This window comes from Podarcis muralis, chromosome 8 (assembly GCF_964188315.1).
Source record: "Podarcis muralis chromosome 8, rPodMur119.hap1.1, whole genome shotgun sequence".
NCBI classification, from domain to species: Eukaryota; Metazoa; Chordata; class Lepidosauria; order Squamata; family Lacertidae; genus Podarcis; species Podarcis muralis.
Genome location: NC_135662.1, coordinates 49261453 through 49282064, shown reverse-complemented (window position 1 = coordinate 49282064; position 20612 = coordinate 49261453). Strand labels below are relative to the sequence as shown.

Here is a 20612-nt window from a genome sequence, read left to right as displayed (position 1 = left end):
CAGAATTTTATTGAGAATTCTTGAGAAAGGTTTGGAAAGACCTGGTTCATTTTGAATTGAGATAGGTGGACTTCACCTGATGCAGTGCTGAAAATTTCCAGGTGTTGTTTTTTACAACTGTCCACCATCAATTAATGAGAAAATAAATTGCATTTAAAAATTATGTAGCTGGGGCAAGAGAGGAGAGAGGTTTGGTGAAATGCTCACGGGTTGGGTCTGGGTTTTTGCTTACCTTAATTTTGAGATGGCCAATGGATTATGTGAGTGTCCTTTCTTTATACAATGCATCTCCCTGGCAGGTTGCAGCTTTTCCAAGTGCCTGTGTTTCCTTCAAAAACACCATGATGTCCTCAACTGGGCTTTCCTGTAAGTGTGGGAAGCTGAGTGGGCTGTTGACAGTGCTCCTAACAGTTGTTTATTGTTGATTTTTAAATGGCATGTGTGTTTGCTTGGTGTAGTTTTTTGTTTTTGTTTTAATGGTCAGAACGACATCTCTTAAAAACAAAGGCAGTGAGCGCACCAATCCAGGGGCACTTGGTAGCCAACCTTCCCGGCTTCCCCCACTTTAATTAAAGCTCAGGGGAAGGCGTTGTAAGGTAACTCCTCCCATGGTGCTTTTTCAGATCAGGAAACGCAGGCAGCCAGGGATGCTCCAGAGCACTGGAGAAGGGTTTAATGGAAAGGAAATTACACACACCACTCTCGGATACCTCACAAGGATAAAGTAAGCTCAATCCCACAGCCAACAAAATTATAAACACATTTTAAAGGACTCTGAGAATGAGACAGGATGAGAAAGGTTTTGAGAAGGTGGAGGATAGTCTAGTCTCTCCTAACTAGCTTCAACAGAAAATAGTGCATTCCACACGTTAGACAGTAAGCAAGCTACATAAAACAGTCCCTTAAATTATTTGTATTTCACTAAATTTACTTAGGTCTGCCTCGTTGTTGGATACTGTTAATGTGACGGAGGTTTTGCCTTGGAACCTAGCACTCTGTTGTTTCTCAGTCATTTCATACAAAGCAAACTGCCGGTGGTCGTGGTAGATGGGACATTTGAGGTCTTTAGTGGCAAGGATGTTGCTTCATCAGTGTGCTGCAAGCTCTGAAGTTCCTAGCTCAGGAGATTTGGTGCGTCTCTGATTCTGTTGCTCCTTGGCTGCTGGGCTCTAGCTCAGTGTTGCGGCCCAGATCTGGTGATTCTGTGAGTGGTCCTACTGACTCAGCAGACCCCTTATCCTCCTGGGTCAGTGTCCAAGCCATTGTTGGTAGTCTGGACAGCAGTGCTCTCGATAAATCCAGGTCACTAGCACTTGTATTTTACATCTTGCTAGATCAGTGCAACAGCTTTTGCTCAGTAATTACAACCCTTTCTGGTGTGTGTGTGTGTGTGTGTGTGTGTGTGCGCGCGCGTTCGTGTTCCTCTGAAATTAAGATATTTACATAATATTTACTTAAGTAGGCAGTGTGGTTAGCATGCTGTTCTCTAGGATCCTGAGCACATGTGACAGTAAGTGGCACAGAAATCAGTCAGTTGCTTTTGTGTAACATCAAAGTGTGACCTTTAGAATATTGATAGTGCGAACTTTTGGAATTAGAAGAATTGGGAAAAGAAATCACCAAGCCATTATGAGCTACTCATGACATTCTGGCCCAGCTCATAATAGGCTTTCTACGGCACCCCATTCTCTGCCTTCAGACAGTCTTTTCATTACTGGCCCTACCATTCTTACAGAGAAGGGAGGTCCAGTTGGAGGAAAGGCAGGCAGCAGCAACAAATGGGTCAACATTAAGCACTGAAGACTCGTGTACAGTTTTGCCTATGGGAAACCTGAGCAATGGTGTTTTTAGTACCTTTCTGGCCCATCCTTTGAGCTAGGAACCCTTAGGAATCCTTCCCAAGGTCTCTGGGGCACACTGAATAATATTTAGCAGGTATTTTTTATCTCTCTTGAAAATAGTTGTCATAGAAAATTACTTCTATGAGAATGATTACTAAAATTCTGAATACATTGTATGATCTTATGTACCTTGACAAGCTGAATAAAGTTCATAAATAGAGATAAATTTAATGTCTTGTTTCAAGTCTTACACTAGTTCATTATTTGAAAGGCATCTTGTGTTCATTTATAGCTATGTTGCAAATTTAAAGTATACTATTCATGTTTTACTATTAGCATTTAAATACAATGGTTAAATGATTAGGTATTTTTGAAATAAGTAAAAAAAATTCAACAACATGCTAATTTTGCAAAAATGAAAGACAACTTTGGCTTCCTAAATAAAGCTCAACAACTCTGACAATGGGTAGATCACTGCCAGTTTTTTAGTACTGTGAGTAGATCACAGACTCTTGGAAGTTGGATGCCCCAATATATATCATATCTAAGGATTTGTTTGATCCTGGCTGCCTTAGCCCATTTACTTATTTATGGCATTGAGTTGTCCTGAGTCTTTCATAATGTATGTAGGCAGCAGAGTAAAATATCAACGGATATCTTTAACTCTAAAGGACTCTATAGTTGAGCTGAAAGGACACCCAAGCTTTCTTTTAGAAAGAGAAACTAATAGTACAACATCACCTTCCTGACTGAAATATCTTCAAACTGAGGTTTGGATCAGGGACCGATTGGCTGTCATCTGTATGGCAAGTTTAGTATAATTACTAACATAAAAATAAAATGTTTTCCTTACCTTTATGTAACGCTGAAACTAGACAGCCAATCCCATTTTCTTAGGGAAGAAGGTAAATTTGATCATAAGTAGTGTTTACCAGAATGCACCTCCAAAATACTAGTAACATTTCCATTTTCTACATCAGTAGAAACACCTTCAATTGGTGTTTCCTGTTTTCAACTCTTTATATTGATTTTTAACCATAGAATTCTTGAAAGTGTAGCTGAGACGATGTGAAGAGCTGGTTCAATATTATATGCTACCTGAATTTTGAACTGAATAAACAGAATTGCTTGCTTGCAAGTGGAAAATTTTGCCATTTGAATCTTTTGTTTTTTACATCAGCTTTTTTTTTTAACAAATATGTAAATATATTCAGAGTCGGACTAGTGTAACTTATTTGAAAGAATTTGCTTGCATAATGTAAGAATGGTGAATGAAAAGTTTCTTTGAAAATGTAGTAAGCACTTTCCATCTTGTTAGAAGCACTCTTTTAATGCCAGGATGGCATGCTCCTGGCATCTGAAGGCTGACACAGATGGATTAAGAGAATGCTAGTGAGTTATATGGCATGATGTCTTTATCTCTGACCTTCTTCTGTAACTCCTCTGTTCTCATTTCCTTTTTTTCTTTCTGTTTCAATTACTTTGAGCAGCATCAAGAAAAAATTACCAATCCGCCAAAATGAGTAAGTCCCCATGTGAAGTCATGAAATGCTTGCTGTTAAAACATGTCATTTCATGCTTCTACATCTTAAACTTTGACCATTTTTTCCTCTGCGGGGGAAATGTCAAGTTTAGGTGGCAATATCACTAATTACTAAAGCAAATAATTAGCGTCAAAGTGACAGATAATTGCTTCTATGGTATGATACCATGTGGAGTTTCCTAAACAGTGTTTGACCCATTTATTCATGTGCTCCTTGTTTGTTTTGCTGTATGAAATCAGAAGATTGTTTCTTGTATTGCAACTGCTTGGTTTGTTGACATGCCTCCTTTATCTACCAATAGGCTGGTTCATCAAGATGGAAGCCTGCCTGATATCACAATGATGAATTTAAATGCCAGTTTTGGAAAGGAACAGGAGAACATTTTACGAGAGCAGGAAAATGTGTTACAAGAGCAGGGGAAAAATGAGCAGGAAATCGTTTTACAAGAGCAAGAAAACATTTTACAAGGGCCTGAAAAAATGTACCAAGAGCAGGAAAACATGTTCCAAGAACCGGAACAACGCATAATGGAAAGGAGGGAGAAAAGAGATATGGAAGAAGGGCATGAAAAAGAAGAGGAGGAAGTGGATGAGGAGGAAGAAGAAGATGATGATGATGAATCGGAGACAGAAGATATATCAGGTAGTCTGTGGAGAGAATCTCAACTTGGTCTATTTTGTTTTACTTTTGATTGAAGGTGATTCACCTGGGATACATGTAATTCATTTCCTCTATTTCTTATTTAAGTGTTCTGATGCTCACAGACTATACAAATGGGGAGAGGGGGAAATAAGCAGACTTGGGCTCGCCCTGACGTTTGCAGGTGCTCAAGAAATCTTTTTAAAAAACACCTTGAGAGGGAGACAAATCAACATTAGAGACCCGTAAGGACTCAAAGGTTATCCCAACATGATTAAGTTGTGTTGAAACTTGGCTCAATATACTTTGGTTCCTAGTGCCTTTTTCATTGCAGGAGTGAATGTCAACTCTTCAAACCTACTTCTTGTCTTATGCTCTGGAATTCTGTTTCTGAGGAATGTCAATTGCGTTCTGTCATAAAATTAGGAATAAACACATTTGGCAGGAAAAATTGACACTTTGGGGATCCATGAATGACTTCAAATGAATCTCAATCACATTTTCCCTTAATTAAGAATTATAGCTGGTTTTAATATTGTTTTATTCTGAGGAAGAAAAGTTATATTCAGAGGAAAAAATTGCCTCCCCCTTTATATTTCCAACAGATGATAAAAGTAGCCCTGTTCACAAAGCCAAAAATAAGTTTCATCATTATGTTTGACTTGTCTTTGCAGATTTAAGAAACAAATGGCATTTGGTAATTGATCGCCTCACCGTACTTTTCCTGAAATTTCTTGAATGTTTTCATAAACTGCAAGTTTTTGTATGGTGGCTTTTGGAACTGCACATTATCAAAATTGTCTCATCATATATTATCTGGGTCACAGTCAAAGAGGCAAGTAAATAATGGATGTGTCATCAGTTTCTCTTTCAGTAGCAACTGAATTCAAAAACAAGGATGTTTTTGAATTTCTGAAATGTTGGTTTGGTTGGTTTATTAGATGTATATTCCTCCTGTCCACTAGATGATGTAAAACACTAGGCTTGTCCCTAAAAGGTGCACATGAAATATAATTCAAACTTCAAAATGTAAACTTCAAAACTATATTTGATATTTTGAAGTTTTGCATGCAAATTGAAATTCAGTTTGTTCCAGCTCTATCCGATTCAGTAAACCAAGCTACCCAAATTGCTTAACTACTTTAATATACTATTGCAAAAATCCACCCTTTCCCCTAATCATCTTAGCCCAAACTTGGTCTTGTGCTCTTGCCATGGCCACCCTTTGACTACTGCACCTTTTCCCATGCTTTCCTTTCTTGCATCTTAGCAACGCTGAACTTTTCCCCCAAAATGCCGCTGATCACATAGAACATTCCCTTCAACATCCAGCACAAGTAGCTTGTCCTTACTTCGGAAATCTCTCCGCACCCTTTCTCATCTTTATCTTTATGCTACTGTTTCACATTAAACCCCAGCCTATAATTCTTGATTCTTCCAAGACTACCACCCTTAGCCGATCAACTCTCCTGCTATCTTAAACGTTTCAGTGCTCTCTCTTTTGCTGCTTCCTTATGCTTTGAATTCCTTTTCAGAATGTTTTAGCACAAGGTAGCATAATAAAACTTCTCAAACTGTTGTCAAGTAATTAATATGTTTTCTCATTTTGTGCTTACAGGTTTCCCTCCTTAACTATGTGTTTGTGATTGCCTGGGCTTTTGCTTTGCCATATTCTCAGTTCCGCCCACTGGCATCCAGTGTCTGCACTGTTTGGACCTGTGTGATTATCATCTGCAAAATGTTGTATCAGCTTGGAACTATTAACCCTGAAATGTTTTCTGTCAACTGTACAATGGCAAGTAGTAGCTATCTAATATTTAAAAAGTAAAATAGAGTTGTTTAAAATAAATAATTTAGCAATTTGTGGATATTGTAGATCAACAAGAATGGAGACAGGCCCTTTCTCGTGTGAGAAGTTAGTCAAGTTATTCCCCCCAAATCAGGAAATATCTCAGTGAATTTCTGAATCAATCACACATCCTGCCAAATATTCACTTTGTTCGCTGTATGTATATTTGATGACACTGGTGCTTCCTGTAGCATGGAGAGGCCCCAGTTGAACCTCTCCTAGCACTGATGGAGCTACTTCATTGTCTGCTTCTTTTCAGTCTCAGCTGTTAGTGGCAGATGCCTTAATGTTGCTTTATAAAGTCGATGATGAAACCTTTTTCAGGTGACTGGGTTCTTCAGCTCTGTTCAGTGGCAAACTTACATTTTGGGGGCCCTTCACAACCAGCAAAGAGGTCTGGATAACCACCGTTACCTTCCTCAGTGGAGTCATTCCATGACATATCACTACATTTTTATTTTTTTAAAATTAACTACTACATCTCAGATTTTGAATAAAATTGCTGCACTGGATTATCACTGGTTTGAATAAAAATTTCCTATGTCTTATAGTTTTCAAGTTATTGAGGGGGAGATGAAAATTATGGGAATGTTATATACATGCATGATGCATTGTAGAATGATTTGTGTCATGTGACTCAGGTTGGGTCTACTAGACCCAAACTGTTTCAGCAATGTGGACTAAAGTTGCTTCTGGGGCCCCTCTGGGGTTAGGGGACCTGAAGCTAAAGCTTCCTGGTAGTTTCATAGTAGATCTGTCCCTGGCTCTGTTCAATCAAAGCATCCTCCTTGAAGAAGTCAAACTAAAATGTATCTCTCTTTTTTCATTTTAGCCTAATACAACTAAGCCTCTAGAAGACATAAATGAATCACTACTTTACAGAAAGCCCATTGATCCAACTGAGTGGGTTGGACTGAGAAAGTCTTATCCACTTCTTGTATATTTGAGGGTAATTATTATTACTTGTTCTCTGTTGAATTTATTTTCAGTCTCAATAAATTATTTTCAGACAGTACAGTCACTGAGTTGTCAATGTTTTTAGGGAGCATATTGCAAGTTGCAGTATGCTTGCTTTCAAAAGAATATTGGCTGATTCTTTGTAGCTCATATGGTTTCCTTCTCTTGCAGAATAACCTGCTGATGTTGGCAATTCTGGCCTTTGAAGTAACCATTTACCGGCATCAGGAATACTACAGATGTCGAAACAATCTCACAGCTCCTGAGACGAAAACAATTTTTCATGATGTTACCAGATTACATTTAGATGATGGAGTACTTAGCTGTCTTAAGTACTTTGTCAACTACTTCTTCTATAAGTTTGGTTTAGAGGTAAATTTAGTGCCAGCATGTTTAAAACAAGACTTCCTATGGTGACTCCAACCTGATATTATTTATTACTTATTTATCTATTTTAGGGAATTATATATTTAAGGATTACTTGTTTCTGTATTTGGAGGATTAATGCCCTACTCTACAAAATAATTATCTTTGTATTTTAAAGGTCTATACAATTAAAGGTCTATACAATTAAAGGCCTATACAATTCTACAACCCCCATCATCCTTGACCACTGGTCCTAGTAGCTGGGAATGATGGTAGCTGTAGTTCAACAACATCTGAGGACCCAAGGCTGAGAAAGGCTGATACAGAGTGTAGACTCCAAACATTTATCAGTGAAACTATTACTTCTTTTTGCAAAAAGAGGAACTTTTATCCAATTATATATTAGAATCATAGAATCATAGAGTTAGAAGGGACCCTGAGGATCATCTACTCCAACTCCCTTCAGTGCAAGAATATGCAGCTGTCTGTTACGGGGATCAAAACTGTGACTGTGGCGTCATCAGCACCACACTCTAACCAACTGAGCTATCATAGTAATCCAGAGATGGCCAACGTGGTGCCCTCTGATGTTGTTGGATTGCATCTCCCATTAGTTCTAACCAGCCTGGCCAATGGTCAGGCATGATGAGTTAGAGTCCAGCAACATCTGAACGGCACCACATTGGCTACTCCGAAGTACTCACTATTGGTAAGCTAAGTATGAAATATTGATTGAGAGAGAACCTGTTATATGCCAGTAAGCAAAGTGTTACATTGATTTTCAACCATGGAGGACGTTGCAGACAGCTGGGTTGGCGCCTCTTACACAAACCTTGAGGCAGAGCCTAGAACTTTCAACTGGAAGTGCAGCTTTCCCCTGACTCACAGAGTTGAGGCTTGTTTTTTCATCCAGATTTATATGCCTACTGGACTGGTCTGGGAGTCAGGGAGCAGCTCCTCCTGCTGTTGAATGTTCATGGGGCTCTGACTGTTTCTGTAGGTGTCAACCAAATAGTCTGCCCTGCCCTCCAGGATCCCTAGTGAACAGAAGCTCACAAAGTAAGAGACTTCAATTTTCTAAGAGTGAAGCAATATATCTGTCAGTCATGGGCTATCCAAGAGGGTGTAAATTCTGATTTTCTTTTCCTTGTCACAGAGCTGTTTCCTCTTGTCAGTAAATGTAATTGGTCAACGAATGGATTTCTATGCTATGGTTCATGCCTTTGCGTTAATTGCTGTGTTATATCGACGCAGAAGAAAAGCCATTGCAGAGATCTGGCCAAAGTACTGCTGTTTTCTATCATGCATCATTACATTCCAGTACTTTATTTGTATTGGCATCCCACCTTCTCCTTGTATAGGTAAGGGGACTTCTTGCTTTCCGCTGATTGCGATTATCTTTTATTTTCACAGTAACAACTGAAAAATAGCCATGGCTCAGATTAGAGATGCAATGAGTGATATGAATTACTTCCTGTAATTGTTCTTCCTTCTTCCTTCATAGATTATCCATGGAGACATCCTAATGCCAACTTCAACTCTAATATCATCAAATGGCTATACTTTCCAGATTTTATTAAGGAACCCAATCCAGTCTTTCTTGTCTGTAAGTCTTCTAATAGTAGCTTGTCCTCTTGTCTCATTTCTTGTAGCACATGTTGAAATTAATGTTCTGAAGCGCATTGGTGCATACAAATGGATAACAGTATCTTATTGCTAAATTTGGTCATTCTGTCTCTCAGATTGGCTTTAAATCTGAGCCAGTTTTGAGTCTTTGAGAAGCACACCTATTCATTTCCAGATCAGTCCACGGCTTATGGTATTCACCCACCTCTAATATTCAGGCACTGCATATTTACTGGCCGCTCAAGTATAGCCTGGTCTCCCATGACCACTCACCACCTCCTAAAACCCTTAGATAGGAGAAACCCTTTCCTGGGAACCCTGCTAAAGAGGATCAGTTGAGTTAACAACACCTGTGTGGAACCTGAATTCAGTAGTCAAAGCTGGAGAGCATGCACCCCACATAGGTCTACATGGCTCGTATTTTCATGGTTTTCCTACCTGTGTGTGTGTGTGTTTATGTGCATGTGTGTGCTGCTGCCCTATTTAATTAGTTGTTTGTAGTCCTTATCTTTCTTATCATAGTTTTAAGGTTTTTTTTAATTAATAAGGGTATGTCTAACCAAAGTTATTGGCTTGCATTTTAATTTGAGTGTCTAATTCCTGCCAGATGATTTCATGTTGCTGCTATGTGCATCCTTACAAAGGCAAACATTTGAAGATGAGAACAAGGCTGCTGTACGTATCATGGCTGGAGACAATGTGGAGATTTGCATGAACCTTGAAGCAGCATCATTTAGCCAACACAACCCTGTCCCTGATTTCATCCATTGTCGGTAAGAACTGGATCTTGAATATTTCTATAAATCATACATCTGTCTAAAGATCTGGTTCATTTGTCCTCTTCCCAGACATTCAGACAAAAGGTGCTCTTTTCTTTTTATGGCTACTGAATTATGCTGTTCAAAATTGCAGAGCAACACTGATGGAATCAGACACGTAATATGTTTTCTCATATCATTATTGCCCAAGATAAAAAGTTGGTGTACATTGCAACAGCCATGTAGATCAGCATGAGCAGTGGAAAATTTGCACTGTACATTAGCTGGTGCTGAAGCAATCAAGAAATAGAAGCAGGTCACACAGTGTTGCATTATACCTTGAAGGAGAAATCAATATATTAAGTTTATAGGTCGTTGGAGAGAAGAACACACAAACACATTGCATATGAATGACAAGCCTATTGTATGGGATTGGTTGCATTTTGATTTTGTTGCTTTCTAAACAAAACTAGATAGTGTATAGTACACATGATATTCTCATAGAAGAAGAAACCAGAGGAAATGACAAGAGCCAGAGTTCCTGCATTAGTGTCACTGAATCATCAATTTATTGATAAATTATACTGTGCCATTTGGGAACTCGTATAAGGTATATGTCTGTTCTTTTGCCACTTGGCTCCAAAATAAAAGCTGTGCAGAAACACATTGATTATAATGATGCTCATGGAAAGACTTACCATTTTTTACTAATAAGCTTTAATGAGGTATGATAAAAGGAAAAGAGTTGTGTTATCCATGGAAAGTTTTAAAAGGGCTGTAGCTCAGTAGTTGAGTATTTCCTTGTATGCAGAAGGTCTCAGATTCTGTTCCCAAGCATCTCTAAGTAGGGCTGGGAATACCGTCCAATTGCAACCCTAGAGAGCTTCAGCCTGTCAATGTAGACAATACTGAGTTACGTGAAGCAATTCATCTGACTCAGTATAAGGCAGATTCCTGTGTTTCCGTAAAGAAGACAGTGACTTGAGTACTTTTAACTGCTTTGAGGTTTTATTGCAGTCAAGCAGTATATAGATCTTGTGAAATAAATACTTAGTTTTCCTTCCACAAATAGGAGGGCTCCTTTTGCTTGGAGAAAGGACTCTGATCTAGGGGAGGCTTCAGCTGGTGAAAGTGAGGCAGGCAATTTTCAATTATTTCCCTTCCTTCTGCAGCCTAGCACCACCTCCCATGCTGTTCCTGATTTTTAGGGAGGATAGGGGCTGCAGTGGCAAAAAAATCAACTCTCCCCGCCCCCCCCCCACTTTCCTCCAGTCAGTGGTGTAGCGTGGGGGTGCAGGGGGGGCCGGCCGCACCGGGTGCAACATCTGGGGGGGGGGCGCTCGCACTCGCAGCTCTCTGCCCCTACCTAAAATCCATGGGTTAGGGGGTGCAAATTACTTGCCTTGCCCCGGGTGCTGACAACCCACGCTACGCCACTGCCTCCAGTGGGAGCATCCTGTGAGCAGACTTTGGGCAATGGGCAGTTAGGAGCCAAGCCAATCAAAATTTGCCACCATAGTATGATGCCGAATTTCTTTACCCACACAGGTAGTCATTTCAGCAAAATGAAAGGCATGCCAAACAGTTGACAAGAGCAAGTAGCTCGTTTGTTCTCTCTCTCTCTCTCTCTCTCTCTCTCTCTCTCTCACACACACACACACACACACACACACACTCAGATGCACACAAACCCTATGAATGGAACAAATAGATGCTTAACATTTTCCACTCCTGTATTCTCTTGTTGCAGATCTTACCTAGATATGGGTAAAGTGATAACATTCAGTTACCTCTTCTGGTTTGTCCTAACCATCATCTTCATAACAGGAACCACTCGGATCAGTATATTTTGCATGGGCTACTTGGTAGCTTGTTTCTATTTCCTGCTCTTTGGAGGAGATTTGCTACTCAAGCCTATCAGAAGCATTCTTCGCTATTGGGATTGGCTGATAGCATATAATGTCTTTGTGATTACAATGAAAAACATATTGTCGGTAAGTGTCTCATTATTAAGTCCAAAGCCTATTAATATTTACCTCTGGATTGGAGGCACTGGTTTTTTCTTTAGCCCTTTGTGGTTACAACTTGAGAAATGTAAAAAAATAATAATCAAAGAAATGTATTCAGTATTTAGATATATATTTTTAATACTGCTATAAACACTGTTCTTATTTGCCACAGCCAGAACAGAAGAGCTCTTATTAGGGGCTGTTGATGCACTGCAGCATTTTGTTGCAAGGATCCCACTTGCTCCCAGATACTTGCCATACAAGATAATAGAGGTCAGCTATGCATTGTATGTGCCTTCGATGGGCACTATTTCATGCAAAAGAGAGAAGGGAAAGCTTGTAGAATGGACCATGGTGTGAGGTTTGCTTAATTTTTTAAAAAATCTTAGTTTTATCTTACTTTTATATCAGAGAAAAAATAAGTGGAAAACTATTGCAGTGGAAAGCCCTAGTAAAACAGTTATAGGTAAAGGTAAATGTACCCCTGACCGTTAGGTCCAGTGGTGGCCGACTCGGGTTACAGCGCTCATCTCGCTCTATAGGCCGAGGGAGCCAGCGTTTGTCCACAGACAGCTACCGGGTCATGTGGCCACTAAGAGCATGTGGCAAACCAGAGCAGTGCATGGAAACGCTGTTTACCTTCCTGCCGGATCGGTACCTATTTATCTACTTGCACTTGACGTGCTTTCGAACTGCTAGGTGGGCAGGAGCTGCTTTTCAAGGGAGACCATCCTTGGGGAGATGTCATTCAATCTCCTTTTCGGTGGGGTGGGGTGGGGTGGGGTGGGGTGGCAGGCACTTTCTTTAGCTTTACGTTGAGAAATCGAGCAGTGGGCTAGACTAATGGACTTTCACTTTAATTGTAACATTGTTTTTGTTTTGTCCTCCTGAGATTTAATATATCCATCTATGTATTGCAGATAGGCGCATGTGGCTACATCGAGTCATTAATTCAGAACAGTTGTTGGGTGATTCAGACATTTAGCCTGGCCTGTACAGTTAAGGGTTACAAAATTCGTAAGTATAGACATCTAAATTCCTTTGCAATACTCTTAAAAACTTACTGAAACTTAAATAGCTTTTAAATAGCTAGTATTTCAAAAGCAATTGCCATTTATTTTGTTTTTCCTTTGTTGCTTTGATGCTGAGAAATGAATATCTGAATACATTAATTAAGCATAGATATAATTAAACTTCTTAAATTAAAATGGATAGAATTAGAGTTTTTTGAAAACTATAATGAGAAACATTTGATGGGAAATGCCTTTTTTCTTAAAAGATAACACAATGGTAGTATATATCACAATAGTGATCTTCTCCACTTACAATAAGATGGATATAGTTCATTGTATTTTTTGGTAATAGTACTCATGAAGCAGAAGATTGTACCAAAGCCAATATGTGGTGGTGATGTTTGCTAGGGTCAGATCGCTAGATTCCCTACTTGTTTTAGCAACTGTCTGTACTCCCCATTATTCCTGTGGCATCTCAGGTGGCATTCTACATTTCATTCTTTTTTCCTGAGTCTTGTTTTGATTGCTGCATAACACTTTTAGCTTTGCATGTTGTTGTTCCTTTCACAAAATACCGATCAATTCAGTACAACTAGAGTTGCTAGTCTTACAGCCACCATACATGGCTGCTGGTCTCATAAATATCAGTGTGTACATGAACTGGTGAGGAATAAAGCAGAAAAATAAGTATTTTAGCCACAAATGCCTTGAAACCTAAAGGGTTTAAAATGTAGGAGCACATTAATAATAAAATTCCCTTCTTCCTACACACCTCTGTGTAATATACTTATTGGGTAGCATATAAATTTTGCAACACATAATAAATTATAGTTTTCTAGGTGGTTTACAATATTAATAAAACAATAAAATATTATACAGGTAACAACATCACTATAACTGCTACTCAGTGACTCCAATAAATAAATTATACAAATTTTAGAATGAAAATATTAAGTGTTGTATATCCAACTAAGTTCTACTCAGAGTAGTAGATACACTGAAATTAATGAAGCTAAATTAGTCATATTCATTAACTTCAGTGGGTCTACTCTGATTAGGACTATCATTGGATGCAGCCCTAAGAGTTTAAAAGGCCTGGGACATTTTTTTAAAAGTGATTACTTAGTTCTGAAAACTGAGTAGGTGCCAGGCTAGCCTCTCTATAGCCCCAAATAACCAATAACCATCTGCTACACCTCACTTGGGGAAACCTGGAGAAGGGAAGAAATCGAGCCCAAGTTTTCTTTGACCATTTTGCACCCTTTAACCTTTTAAGAACAAATATTGCAGAATATAATACAATACTGCTTACTATTCAGGAATTTTGTTTACTCTCATCAGCTTTAGATAAAAATCCAGACTGCAAACTACCCAGTGGGGAGGCAGGAATCATTTGGGATAGCATTTGTTTTGCCTTTCTCCTGCTGCAAAGAAGAGTCTTCATGAGTTACTACTTCCTTCATGTGGTTGCAGATATTAAAGCTTCACAGATTCTGGCATCAAGGTAAACTGAAGCATTTTGTTTAAATCTTTATATAGATCCATATACTATAGCAACTCTAGCTACATTCTGGGGCAAGCTGTCTGGCCTGCATCTTACTAGAAAGCAGTGAAAATAATTGTGCATGCATAAATGGAACTCGGACTTTTTGGCTCCCAAATGCCAGAAACCCAGAAGTGATTGTTCCGGTTTGCGAACATTCTTTTGGAACCCAAACATCCGAGAGGGCTTCCATGACTTCTGGTTGGCTGCAGGATCTTCCTGCAGCCAACCAGAAGCCATGATTTGGTTTTCGAACGTCTTGGACTGCTGGAACGGATTCTGTTTGATTTCCAAGGTATGGCTGAACTTGAGTGCTCCCCACCACCCCTTGCTCTTCTCCCTTGTAGCCAAGAGAAGGAGTTCAGAAGCTTTTGCTTCTATTTTAAGTCAACTTGTCTGGATCCAGAATTGTGGTTAACAATAACTATGATTAGGTTTTGTTGTGTTTTTTTTAAAAAACACTTTCAGAAACCATGGGGTTTTCATAATTAATTACAGTTCATTTGGCTATAAGAAGTTGGCTTTTAAAAAAAAGTTAACTATACTGTAGTTAGTTAACCTCTGATTGCTACTTCAGACACATGATAAACTGAAGTTAGCCAAAAGCAAAAAAAAAACCTTCTGAATGCTTCCTCTCAGCTGCGTGCAAGAAAGAGGATAGGGGAAGGGAGGGCTGTGAGGCTCCCTACAGCTCATGCACGACATACTGAACTATGACATGTGAACACACCTGCTATATACATGTTTTGTTTTGTTTTGTGTTGCATTGCTTTGACCCACATTTGGGGAACTGGTGAATTGTTTTCTTTTTTTACAGAGGTGCTGAACTTTTCCAGGCCACAATTGTGAAAGCTGTAAAGGCAAGAATTGAGGAAGAGAAAAAATCAATGGATCAGCTGAAAAGACAGTATGCCTGCCTTTTTTCTTAGAATCTTAGAGTTGGAAAGGACCCAGGGGTCATCTAGTCCAACCCCCTGCAATGCCATTTCGCTTTTATGAGGGATTAACTATTAACTCTAGTGAATTTGCTACTAGATTAGTTGGTTAGAGTATAGTACCACTTCACTAACCTTATAAAATGTACTTTAGATTTATACCGTAGGCATTTATGTCCTTAGAATGTGGTTTAAACTGCTAGTTAGTAAACTAACTCACAGCTCCCCATTTCAAGAAACTAAGCACATTTAGGTGGTAGACAAATGAAGAATGCAAGGAAGGAACTTGATAAGCTCAGTGCTCATTCCTGGCTTGCTAAACTATGATTTGGAAACTGGGAATGTTGCATCTGACTTGGGACAGTATCTTTAACATTTTAGGGCCAAATTATGTTGTGTAAATGAATGGTTAGAACATACTTCATCTCTTTTCTTTTTCTTAAAAGTAGGAGTAATAGGAGAAGCCCAATTCAGATCACAGTAGGTCTTTATGTCCTGGTCCTGATAAGATTTCCCCTTCCCTTAAAACTGTTATTGACTTCAGGAAAGAAACTACTGGATTTTACATCACATATAGGTGCACAAGTTGTGTTGGGTGTGGTCAGTGCACATACCCATGTCTATGGGGCATAACTAACCTACTTCATCTTGCTAACCCCTTCATGGATTCAGCATTTACTGGTATCCAAAGCCTGAATATGGCTATAGTTTAGCCCTTAAAGATGTCTTTATGTGCTCATTAGTTTACTTACCCCAACTAATGCACAACACTTCACCGCTTCCAAGGGGAAGGCCTTGCATGATCCATGGAATTGGTCTCTTCTCCAGGATTGATTCTACTTTGCTCCCCATGACAAGCCAAAGGGCCTGGGCAACTACATCACCCATCTCTCAGGAGCATAAATAAGAGGCACTATGCCTTTTGCGTATGTGATGCAAATGTGTGTGTTTGCTGCATTTAAAAATCCATTTTGCTGTCCAGAGTAAATTACACAAGCTGAGAAAATTATACAAGATAAGAGTTTTGGAAGATTAGTTTTGGTTTTGCTCTTGCTCTGGAAATGTGGGTGGCACAGAAGAAAAAAGAAATGGATCAAAAGAGGAAAACAGTGTGTAGGGGGATTGTTTAAGATAAATAACAAGAACAAACGAGTTAGTTAATGAAAAATTAATTGCGTATTGTTGCAATGAATATACAGTTTCTAGGGAATGTATGGGCATAAGGTATTTTTGTTCTGCTTATTGTTTAGGGAGACCAACCCCACTCTTCTTTTCATAATAAAATTTAGTGTTGATATGCAGATTATCAGTATAAAGAACTAGGAGGTGGCATGGTTTAAAGAACAGTCCCGGCATACACAACCCCATTGTATACAATGATACATGGCCTCTCTGTATAACTAGCCTTTGTGACAAGGATTGGGGTGGGGAATAATGCAGTAATAATACATTGTGGTGGTTTTGAAAGCATTTGCACTGCATATGCACAAAGATTGTTCTGTGACTCTGACAATGTAAAATTTGCTTTTTCAGAATGGATCGTATCAAGGCCAGGCAACAAAAATATAAAAAGGGTAAAGAAAGGGTGTTGAGCATGAACCAAGAAACCTCAGATGTGCAAGCAATTGAAAAGGCTCCTGAAGAAGATGATGATGGTACTATTCCTTCAATATATCCAGTGTTGGTATTAATTGCTTGGACCTTGGCAATATCAACAAGAATGTGTGTAGGGAACTATTATATGCAATCCAGCCATTCAAAGAAAGGGCCTGATCACAGCCTGATCTTATGCATATTTATGCAGAAGTAAATCTCACTGTGTTCAATGGGACTTATTCCAAAAATATCTATGCATAGGATTGATGTCTTGGGGCACAAATGCAGCTCACTAACCCTTCCCATTTACTTTAGTAGAAGAACAACCTGAGATCTGCAGTCACATGATTGTCCCTTTCACTGAAATAAATATGAGACAATCCAGGATTTTGGATTAGAGTACTAAAGTATAGTATACAAACAAATTCAAAATGAATGAATTATAGTTTTGGAATTCAGAAAAAAATGGTTGCTACTGTTTTCAATCACCCTTATATTTCAGTTTATATGTAATAAAATGTAATTCATTGCAGATTTATATTTGAATTCATATTTCATATTAAGTAGCTATCAAATACTGATTGTTTTTTTTAAAAAAACTAAATTTTCTCCCCACTCCCACTGATGACACAATTTCTCTCCTATTTCCCTCCAATAAATTGGGTTACATCCAATTTAGTTGTACTCATTGTCCAACCAATTACATCAATGGGCCTGAGTAATTTAGGTCCATTAATTTATAAATGGCTCTACTCTGAATAGAACTTACTTAGATATAATCCATTGTCAGTGTGTGTGTTTTTCTCTTTGCCCAGAGTTCACACAGTGATACTTCACAGTGTCTCCTCAAAGCCTTTATGGGATACACACACACACACACACAGCCTGCTGAAAGCCAGTGTGGTGTAGTGGTTAAGAGCGGTAGTCTGCTAATCTGGGGAACCGGGTTCGCGTCTCCGCTCCTCCACTTGCAGCTGCTGGGTGACCTTGGGCCAGTCACACTTCCTTGAAGTCTCTCAGCCCCACTCACCTCACAGAGTGTTTGTTGTGGGGGAGGAAGGGAAAGGAGAATGTTAGCCGCTTTGAGACTCCTTAAAGGGAGTGAAAGGCGGGATATCAAATCCAAACTCTTCTTCTTCTTCTTCTTAAATCTGTGAAATCTATTCAAGTATCTTGTATCAATATTTTTTTTAGCGGGGGGTTTACTGCACAACAAAGTACTGTGTCTCTTATTTTAAAAACAAAAAAGGCAGCCATGTTTCTGAATGTGAAATGTAAAAAGCCTCAGGGGGAGGGGGAGTTAGTATTCCCTGAATTTCTTCTAATTTGAAGTAAAATTCTAGTTTAACAGCATATAAAAATGACCATGTGCTATTGATCAGCTAATTACCAACAATAAACAAATGCCTGGTGTTTTTCTTGAGTTTATTAGAATTGGATCAATTCTTACAAAGTGTGGAGCTACTAGAAAGAGAAAATATAAGTAGTAATGTGTGTCTCACTTTCTAAAATTAATTTTTGGACATATTTCATTTTAGGAGAAGCAGACAAAGAGAAAGCCAAGGGCAAAAAAAAGCAGTGGTGGCGGCCTTGGGTTGATCATGCTTCTAGTAGGTTTTTCAATAATTTTTAAAATACATGAATTTAACCCTTATATCCTTGACCAGAATGAAGGCATTCCCGAGACCTGTTTGTTTTATGCATGGTTTTATAATTGTGACTTGATAGTTATATGAATGCAATGGCACACAAGATAAGTAGTTTAAGTGTTGCTAAATGCTATATATTTTAATGGAATTGGTTGAAGTACAAAGTTAAAATGTCCAAAACATATATATTGTTTTCTGTCTTTCAACCGAGCTTTAAAATACATTTTGCCCTTCTAGCCATATATGTAGTTTCTATGGATGCATATCTATGCATCTGTGTAACTGTAGTATCTATTTGTGTATCTATGCATATGTGTATCTATCCAGCTATCCAGATTTTGAATGTTGATTTCTGTCAAGTCACAAGTAAACTGTGCCTATAGATATACAGTTAAATATTTCTGTTTACAAAGGGCAGGATGAAAATGTAGAGACCTAATCCTTTTTTCAAAGTTGCTGAAGGGAAATTAATTATTACTGAAGACAAATTTCTTTTGTTTTCAGAGGACATCATTGCAAATAATGTGTTTTGAGGGTATAGCTGTTCAGAATGGACCTGGATATGGTCTCTGTTAATTCTAATTAGTTTTGATGCTACAGAATAATTATTGAAATTAACATGGTGAGAATGACTCGGAGACTAGCAGGCTCCCAGGTTATCTTTTGCAGTGGATCAGTTGAGGTAGAAAACAGAGAATAGCACAATTCCACTGTTTTCTGCAATAATCCACTGTGTGAGACAGACCTGTAGCCATGCAACTTTTGTTAAATTATTCCAGTTCTAATTCAGTATTGCCTACTCATTTTACTCTCATTATATGTTTTAGGAAATAGATGCACAGTACCTATTGCAATAATGCACGCACATGTTGTGAAGAGCACCATACAGCCAAGCCCTGAAAATGTTTGCTATCCACCAGCTCTGTCTTTCTAAAACAATAGTTCAGTTTCAGGACAGTAGCTTGTGTAGTTGAATGAGCCATGTACTTTTTATAGCTCAATGTTGTAATATAGTATTCAAAGTGTCCTGTAGCGTCACATTGACATCTAAAATGTGTTTTATCTGCATCACTATCTTTTACTTCTGTATCTCAGGGCTTCACTTCTTCCAAGGACGGCATGGGGCTAGAAACATGCTTTCTCACACAGTTGTCTCTACCTGATAGTTTCTAAAATAACAGCAAAAATCAGTGTGGTGAGAAGAAAATAATATTGTGCTTTCCTCCTCATTGTGCTTCCACCATTCTGATTAATCCATTAAACTGATGTGAAGAATTGTTAACTTTCTTCTGGAGGAAGTGTGGGCTGTGGGTGGAGAGGTCTGATCCTCTTGAAAAAACGGCTACTGTTTTCAATTGGTTCATTACTTCACCACCATTCTAATTCATACCTGCAAGGGTGCATTATTGCAGTTTAATCATGCCTCATGCCCTTCATATCTCAGCAATTAAATGTTATATAGCGTTCACTAGTGGTAATGCCAGGGCCTGCTGTTTTGAAAACACCCAAGAAAAAGCATTGATCTGCATTGCTTTCCCCCAGTATAAAGTAACTCTGTCCTGGAAGACACTATTCTGTGAGAGATTATATTAAATAATAAATTTGTATGTTGTGAACTGGCCTGAGATCTACGGATGAAGGGCAGTTTATTACTACTACTACTACTACTAATAATAATAATAATAATAAGGTATTTTAATGGGTTTTTTGCCATTAGTGCTTATACCAGAGCAAGTGGAGAGTGTCACTATTAGCTTTAAAACTTATTTTTTTAATCATCATTATTTATACTCCACCTTTTCCCCTAATGGGAAAGTTGGTGCCTGTGGTTCATCTCAAATAGTGGCAAGTAATATGACCTTCCATCCTGTAACTTTTCTCCAGTGTAGGTAAGATAGGGGAGAATTTATAACTCTCCCTTTACTCCTGCCTTAAGATAAAGTGCTAATATGAAAATGGCTTTCAGTATATAATTGAGATAAAACAGAGGGTCAGGTATGATTGAACAAGAATGTTATATAATGAGGGTAAAATGAATTGCTGAATTTAATTCTATCTATTGCTAGGTAAGTTTATTATTATAACTATACTAAGGGCTTTTAATTTATTTACTGATATTATGTTAATAGCCTTCTCTGGCAAATGTAATGCTGGCTTTTATTTTATCTTGCTTATTATTTTTCTTTTCATGTCCTTTGTTTCTCTTGTTTGATCAAGTTAGGCCTGTTAGCTTATTTGAAGTTTTTAAAAACTGTGCTTCTGTTCAAGGATATAAGGCCCAGTTCAT

General features: G+C 38.5%; 1 protein-coding gene across 9 annotated transcripts in view; it reads left to right on the top strand.

Moving 5' to 3' along the window:
- PIEZO2 (piezo type mechanosensitive ion channel component 2) overlaps nucleotides 1-20612 on the top strand; it is a 203950-nt gene that overhangs the window by 155934 nt on the left and 27404 nt on the right. For all 9 annotated transcript variants that reach the window (XR_013393960.1, XM_077933169.1, XM_077933165.1 and 6 more), the window contains exons 18-31: nucleotides 3687-4027; nucleotides 4699-4859; nucleotides 5643-5819; nucleotides 6706-6822; nucleotides 7002-7202; nucleotides 8353-8557; nucleotides 8701-8802; nucleotides 9430-9595; nucleotides 11331-11574; nucleotides 12510-12606; nucleotides 13944-14106; nucleotides 14963-15052; nucleotides 16614-16735; nucleotides 18215-18286. Coding sequence is in view for 8 of the 9 variants with exons in the window: in XM_077933169.1 (XP_077789295.1) it covers nucleotides 3687-4027; nucleotides 4699-4859; nucleotides 5643-5819; nucleotides 6706-6822; nucleotides 7002-7202; nucleotides 8353-8557; nucleotides 8701-8802; nucleotides 9430-9595; nucleotides 11331-11574; nucleotides 12510-12606; nucleotides 13944-14106; nucleotides 14963-15052; nucleotides 16614-16735; nucleotides 18215-18286 (2258 nt within the window). In the remaining variant the exon portion in view is untranslated. The remainder of the gene's footprint in view (nucleotides 1-3686; nucleotides 4028-4698; nucleotides 4860-5642; nucleotides 5820-6705; nucleotides 6823-7001; nucleotides 7203-8352; nucleotides 8558-8700; nucleotides 8803-9429; nucleotides 9596-11330; nucleotides 11575-12509; nucleotides 12607-13943; nucleotides 14107-14962; nucleotides 15053-16613; nucleotides 16736-18214; nucleotides 18287-20612) is intronic.